The sequence below is a fragment of the Agelaius phoeniceus genome, chromosome 2 (genome assembly GCF_051311805.1).
Source record: "Agelaius phoeniceus isolate bAgePho1 chromosome 2, bAgePho1.hap1, whole genome shotgun sequence".
Taxonomy (NCBI): Eukaryota; Metazoa; Chordata; class Aves; order Passeriformes; family Icteridae; genus Agelaius; species Agelaius phoeniceus.
Window position 1 is genome coordinate 102,781,389 of NC_135266.1, and position 8,050 is coordinate 102,789,438.

General features: G+C 42.9%; 1 protein-coding gene across 1 annotated transcript in view; it reads left to right on the forward strand.

The window, feature by feature from the left end:
* WNT11 (Wnt family member 11) overlaps window positions 1-5,601 on the forward strand; it is a 32,212-nt gene extending 26,611 nt beyond the window's left edge. Inside the window, exon 5 of the mRNA XM_054627741.2 lies at window positions 172-5,601. Coding sequence (XP_054483716.1) covers window positions 172-346 — 175 coding nt within the window. The 3' untranslated portion in view covers window positions 347-5,601. The remainder of the gene's footprint in view (window positions 1-171) is intronic.
* Window positions 5,602-8,050: the final 2,449 nt, after the last annotated feature.

Here is an 8,050-nt window from a genome sequence, read left to right on the forward strand (position 1 = left end):
AGGGCTTCCCCTGGCACCCTTGCAGGCACAGGGGGCTGTAGGCTGGGTGCTGGCTGAGCTGGCTTCACCCAGTGCCCTGCAGAGCTGTCAGGCCCAGCAGCACCACACAGCAAGGGCTTGGGAAAACCCAGCAGGAATTTGCACATGCTCACAGCTTTTTCCTTCTTCCAGGCAATGCAACAAGACTTCCAACGGGAGTGACAGCTGCGACTTGATGTGCTGTGGCAGAGGCTACAACCCCTACATGGACAAGGTGGTGGAGCGTTGCCACTGCAAATATCACTGGTGCTGCTACGTGACCTGTAAAAAGTGCGAGAGGACTGTCGAGAGATATGTGTGCAAATAAAAACTCTCCTCTGCACACCTGGGAGCTCAGGCAGCAGCAGCAGCACCCCAGCACTATTCAGAGAAGACATCTCCTTGACTAGACACCATTTATCTTGTAAAGACACTTGACTTGAGGAGAGATGGTAGGAGGAAAAGCAACAATCACACCAGTAAAAATAAGAACGTAAAAAAACCTCCCAAAAGGCAACAGACCCACAAATGTTTCTGCTCACCAATAAAATGCTCTCTGAGAAGACAAAACTTCATTTGGGATGGTATCTTCTTCCAAAATATTTCCTATGGTTGCCAATGATGTCCAGCCATCAAGTGCCTTAGTATTCTGAGAAATAAATATGGAAACTTCCCCTGGGGGGAAAAAAAGGCACCATTTGTTTGACAGTAACTAAGACTCACAGCAGCCTGTGCCTTCTAGCACACGTACTGAATCTCCATTAGGACCATCCCACAAGGGAAAATGCTACAACTTTTCAGCAATAACTGTCTTTGTTCCAAAGACTTAATTTTCAGCAAGGAATCATCCATTCTGAATGATAAAAAAGTGGAAAGATTTCAGGTCAATCCTCTGGAATGAACAACTAATTTTAATCTTTCTTTAACACAGGTCTGCCACTTTGAGCTGATTGCTGAAGGAAAATATATCCTTGATTCGCCCAGGCTGGACAAAATTCAGCCATGAAAAAAAATCCCCTGGAATCCTGGAGGCAGTGAGAGTAGGGTAGGCTGAGAAGGACTTTATGGGGTCCACAAGATAGCAGTGGAGGCTTTAGGATAAAATAACAGAACAAAATCCAAGTCCAGTGGGAAAGTAAAGAAAAACAGCAAGCTCCTGCTCTCTATCTCTTTGCCCTTTGGGTGTGATACCCTTAGTCACTGACATTCTTCCACATTGATCTATCAAATCCTTGGGGAAATGTGCCACTGGCTTCTTCCCCCACAAAACTATTGGTCCAACCTCAGGAAACTGCAGAGAGTGGAGCGGCCCTGGCTGTAGGGAGCACATCCATGGAAGTCAGCAGCTATTGGAAGCCAGCATCCCTGGAAGTCAGCAGCTATTCACAGCAGGAAGGAGCAGGAACCTGTCAGTCCTTCACCTGGCTCTGCCCTGACACAGCAGAGAACCACTATCTGTGGCTGTACATATTTTCTTTTGTATGCAGATATACAGAAATATTTATATCTTGTGCTTTCATCTACTTTACTTCCTACATAAATATATCCTTATATTATAAACAAGCATTAACAATAGTATGAAATAAATGCTGAAGTTACTGGTGCAACAGCAAAATGTTAGATTATTGTTTCACACTTCTACTTGGAAGGCAATTCTGATTTTCCTCCCAAGAATGGGAAAAGAACATGGTTTGAGGCACTCACTAGCATAGGGATAAATAAGTTTCTTTATTCCCTGTCTCCCCAGCCTCTTAATGTTGAGCAGAATTAGCCAAGATACAGTCAAGAAAATGGAACATTACACTTGGAGAAAGGAAGAGTCACCATTGCTGTTTTGTTTTTTTATCAGCAATCACTCTCATTGGTAAAATTTCCCAGTGCCCCTGAAGAGCTTAATAACAAACATGGCTCACACCTCTCATGTCATGGTTGGTTGGCTTCTGGCTCCTGCACATGGAGAGGAGTTGCTGTGCAGGGGAGTTTTTAACATAGCCTACCTAGGCTCCCTTATTTGCTTTTTTGTTTGTTATCGTTTGTTGGTTTTGTTTGTTTGGGGTTTTGTTTGGGGTTTTGTTGTTGTTTGTTTGTTTTATTTGTTTGCTTGGGGTTTTGGGGGGGAATTTTCGTTTTGGTTTATTTTTAGTGGTCATCCAGCCCTGTGTACTGATTATGAAAAGTGATGTTGGAGAAGGATGCTGCTCCAGGAACAGAAGGCAGCAGAGCTTCTGATGTCTTTCAGATCATTCTTGAGTACCCCAGCCCCATACAAAATGCTGTAAGCAGCCAAAAAAATCACTCCTACACAAATGTAGAGGGACTCTGTCACTTTCCTAGGGGGGAATATGTCAGCTACACCACAATCTTTCTCCAAATCTTCTTTTTTTTCCACTTAGTCAATCTCTAGGGGGCAACTGCCTCTGACATGTGTGTGAGCAGCCCTGGGGAATTGGAAGAGAAAAGCATCATGTGCTATAATAGCAAAATTAGAGGCATTTTGTTCTCTTCAGATATTTTGCTTTGCTGTAATGGGTTTGGTCTTGTTGCCTCCTTCTAGCCCCCAGTTATGAGCAGGCAAAAAAAGAGTTTTCATAGCTTGACAGTGGTTTGTGTTATTGTCACCTCATAAAAGCTGATGGACTAAAACATCTCTGCAGTGCAGTGATGAGTGGTGGGTGCCTTTAGGCTGACATGCAGACAGGCTGGTGGCACAAATCCCACTGCTCTCCAAGGCCAGAATTTGGCTTCATTTGATATGTAAAGAAACCATCCACTCTCATTCTTTTAAGGAATTTTATTTTTATTTCCAGTTTCTGATGATGCCAACAAGGCACAGATGTTCTGACTGAAGAAAAATTTGAGCATTTCAATGCCATTCTGTAATGACTCTTTTTCTTGCTCCCTTGCTGATGTCATGAGTCTTTCTGCTTGGTGAAAAACTAGTAAAAAGGAAGAAATTGTCAATGCATACACTGTTTTCAGCTGCATTTCACTCTTCCCATGTCAGACCTGTGATCCTTGACTGGCTTTCTCATGTCAGAAGAAATCATCACCTGTAATTAAAAGAAGTGAGTAAACCAATTAGGCATCTGCAGGTCTATCAGGTGGGAAATGAACTCACAGCAGAACTTTAGCCATGCCACAGATGTCTGTTACTGAAGATGTTGACCTGAAATGGCTGAATTGTTTGGAGTTTTGCAGTTTGGGGCAACCATGTTCAAAATCTCTGCTGGCTTCTCCAGATAATCCATCATGGGCTTCACCTGAACTTCACTTCTTTGACAAAAAAATCTGTGTGGCCCCAGCCCATGTCATAGGCTGTTAGTCTATGAATTAACAGTGTTACATTGCTTTTGCCATAACTTCTAAATTTCAGGGCCCTTTTTTCTCTGGAGCAGCTGCACACTGCATTGGGAGTGTGCCCAGGGGGATGTACCTTCCTAAGGTGAGAATCATGCACAGGGCAAGGTCTGATAAACTGCAGCCTCCCTTGTTACACAGGCCTGCTTCATCCAGCCAGCTAGGGCCATCTCAGCAGTATGATGGCTTTAAACTGAAATAAGATAGGTTTAAATCAGATGTTAGAAAGAAATTTCTCCCTGTGAGGGTGGTGAGGCCCTGGCACAGGTTGCCCAGAGGAGCTGTGGCTGCCCCATCCCTGGAAGTGTCCAAGGTCAGGTTGGACAGGGCTTGGAGCAACCTGGTCTAGAGGAAAGTGTCCCTGCCCATGGCAGGGGGTGGAACCTCTAAGGTCCACCACTTCTAAGGTCTTATGAGCTTCTAAGGTCCCTTCCACCCCAAACCATTCTGTGATTCTGTGATGTCCCTCTGGATGCTCTGGCATTTCCAATTTTTTTTCAGAAAATGTCTTTCTATGAGCAGTAGACAGTACTTTCTGCTTTCCTTTCCTTTTAATAAGAACTAGGAATAGAGTACCTGCAATACAGGGCCATACCAGTGGAACCACTCCTAGTACATCTTTCTCCTTGCAACCTGTCTCTGATGCTTCACTCCTTGCATCAGCAGCAAAGTGCAGAGAGGCCAGAAAAGTGTCACATCTCTCAATTTCAATTATCAATACAACAGTGATCCAAAACAGAATGGCCAAGCTATTTCTGCAGTCTAGAGGAAGGTGTCCCTGCCCATGGCAGGGGGTTCAAACTGGATGATCTTCAAGGTCCATTCTAACCCAAATCATTCCACGATTCTATATTTTTTTTGTGCATGTGCTGTGTGAAAGATATTTGGGAGAATATTTGTCACAAACCAGCTCTGCAAGGAAAATACATTCCTCCTTCCCTTTCTCAGGCCTTCAGCAAGCAGTTTTCAAGGCTTTGCTCTGAAACACTGAGATCCTTCAGCTACTGCAGAAAACAGCTTAATTACTGTGAATGTCTTTGTCAGGTGATGCTGTAGTTCCCTTCTTATAACATGTCTTACCACATCCCAGCAGCTGATATAATTTAGCCCAACTCCATGTCATACTACATAGTACTGTTGGTTTACACTAGCTGGCAAAATACATATGATTTATTCCCACAAACACTATTATTTCACACATTTACAATATTACCCCTGATGGAAACAGCCAAGCTATCCTGAAGAGTATTATGCTATTTTAATAATTTGAAAAAAAAATCTATGATTTAATAAAACAGTTTGGACTTAATGCTATTTTCTGATCTGAGGTTTTAGACCCTGTATACATCTGGTTGACTTTGTATTTTTTGATTAATCCCCCCCATCCTTACCCCTTCCAGTTTTATATCATTTAGGTTTCTCCATAAGGTAGGCAAATGCCATTCATGATAAAAAACTCCCATCTGATTGTGTATTTTATTCTACAAAAATAGAAAGTATCTTAATTATACTAAAGCAGGCAGCCCACAATATTTCACATGCAGCTGGAAAAGCCCTTGGTGAGGGGGAGTGAGGGAAGAAGAAAACAATCTGAATACAATTAGAAGTGTCTGTCAGGAAAGTGATAAAAGAGTCCCTGAGGGACCATCCCTCTTCCTGCTAGAAAACAGATCCCTGTAGACAGCCATTATCATCCTCCAAGTGAGACAGACTTGTGCTGCCCAGCTCTGGGCTACCTGTTTGGGGAAAGTGCTGGGAGGAGGCTCTGGAGGTACTTGGGAATATGGGGAACAAGAGGAAAATTCAGGCCTGGGATTGATTGTTGTTAGACCTTCACCCTGTGACAAAAGATTTGGCTTTCCCTGCATCAGACAGGGGGTTGTGAAACACCATTGTTTTATTCCCAAGAGCAGATTGGAGCTATAACAGGCACGACTTTCTCCCCTGCAAGGGAGATGGAGCAGAAAACAAGATTTGGGAGAGGGGGAGAAAGAACAGGAAACTTAAAATCCACCTGAGATTAATGACTTTAACATGCACAACATATTTTGTTTTGTTTTACTCTCAGGACCAGTTTCATCAGTCAGACAGAGTTTGATTAAATATCTCAGCAGAGCTTTGGTTTATTCATCTAAAGAACAAATTACCCTCTCTTCATGGAAGCAGCATTAACTGTGTTTTCTAATTGTGAGAGCAACAATAATAATAAAAATAGTAACAACAGAATACGTTGTGGATTTTTTTATTTCCTCTTTTGGTAAGAATAAATGGACAGTATTTCGTCTGTATTGTAAATTAAATTAGTTTTAATTTTTAAAGCTACTTTCTGGGCTATGTGGAAAGTTTTCTCTTTTTTGCTCTTTTAAGTGGAATTTTTCAAGGTATCTACCTGAACCACATTGTCTTGAAATTTCTTTTAAGGCAGAAGAGGGTATCACATAACTGCACAACTGCAGGAGCTGGGATATAAAGGGATATGCTGCCAGGAGTACAGAGCTTAGGAGAAAGCCACCAGATCCATAACATAGCACCAGAACCCTTGTGCTGCTGTCAGTGTAAGGATGAAATTCAGATCTAAGAATTGTCATTGGTTGAGTTACTCTGTGAAGTCTGCCCACTCTCATGATGTTACTATAAGACACGAAATAACACGACATGAACATGATGCTGTTCCCAAGGTAAAAAAAAGGAAGTTTATTTTCTGACTCCAACATTTATAGTTTTCCAAGAGTGACAGTGGATTGGAAGGTGACAGTGCCACCTCTCCAATGACACTGGACAGACCAACAGTCTATCAACTTTCTCCTCCCCCATAAAGGAATGCAAAACAATGAGTTATTTACAGAAAGTGTGTGAGAAAGTTCGTCACAAGAATGTAAATATCAGAAGGCTTAGAAAATCTCAAAAAATCAGGGCGACAGCATGACACATGACAACAACTTAAAAAGGGATGGCTCACATGCTTGAGGCTAAAGGTGTGGATAAGAGATTTCCTGTATTAGTGCCAAAGCACAAAAAACTTGGATAATCAAATCTTATAAATGCCAGGTATCAATAGATCTCTATAAGTGGTAACTGCTGACAAATGGGCTTTTAAAAATGGAGACCCATGTTTCTTTTAGATTTTCTAATTTGTTCAGTCCGGGATAAGGTCTGGAGTGTTGCTCAGTGGTGATGAATGATGAACTGGAGTAAAGATGGAACTATAAAAATTAATCCAGGTAAAGTTGGGTGCTCACAATCCTGTGTTTGTCTGAAGCGCTAGGATGTGTGACAGCATAATTTCAACATCCTTGAGGATTGGCTGCTTTCTCAAAATTCATGTTGTATTTCAGAGGAAAAAGCAATTTAAGATCTGTTATTCTAAGAGGCATCTTTCCTTCTCCATTTTTTCTCATCCCAAATTTCAAGTTTAAAATTATCCTAAAATAGGTTGAAATTTGGGATAAGATCCTATAATCTGTGCCATTATGAAAGCCATTAATAACAGCAATGTCGTCATCAGAGGAAACTGGTAGGTATATTTTGAATCATAGAGTGGCTTGGGTTGGAAAGGACCTTAAAGCTCATCTCATTCCAAAGCCATTCTTCCCCATGGGCAGGAACACCTTCCACTAGAACAGTTTGCTCCTAGTCCATCCAACCTGGCCTTGAACACTTCCAGAGATGGGGCAGCCACAGCTTCTCTGGGCAGCCTGTGCCTGTGTCAGTCAAATACCCCCAGGTCGGTGAGGTCCATCGTGCACTGAGGGATCCCAAACTTCCTCTGCTGCCTGCAGACACTGAGAACACACACCAACTGCACTACTTTCCACTCAAGATGCAATTAATTTTACAAAGTGCTGCATGTATTGACCAGGGGCAGGAACACTGTTTTCTTTTCTAAAAGTCTGCTCTGCCCAGGGCTGCTCTCCTTGTACAGCTCAGACACATTAAAACCCCACCTCAGGGCTCACCTCTGCAGGTGCTTCCTTCCTTGCTGCCTGTGAGCTGTGGGGGGTGGGAGCTGCAAGTGGGAGATGACAGCAAGCAACTCCACACTTGAGAAGCAGCTCTTGGGTATGACATAAAATTGTTGACATGACACCTGCAAATAATGGCCTGAGTTAGGACAGCAATAGCTCCCCAGCTCGCCCTGACTCCCACACACAACTTTTCCTCCACTGGATGGAAGACGCCTCTCAGCAGTTTGCAGTGAAGCATCTGGTGCCATTTGAGGCACTTCAGAGTGACTTTGCCATCATGGGAATTCTCTTCCCACCAGGGCTGGAAGAGGAACATCCAAGGGACACCCATGGCATTTCAAGTAGTGCTGACATTTAAACAAATTCAATCATACCCCTGCATCTGGTGATGCAAGGACTTGAGGACTCTTTCCTCCCTTCACAGCACTGGTCCCAAAAGCTCTTCCAGGTCTACCATGAACAAACAAAGTGGATGACACTCAAAAATGAGCTGTGCAAAGCCACCAGGCTCATTCTGCCTCATAAGTGCCATTGGCACCCACAGTCTGAGTCTGACCTCCAGATCTTACAACTCCAAATCACCAAGAGGGGTTTCTGAGTTAAACAAGACCTTAGTATAAAGTCACAAGTTGTTGAATGAACTGCCCCAGCAGGAATTCATTGGGCAGATTTTGGAACAATCTGTTCTCAGGTCTCTGCAATAAAGATAT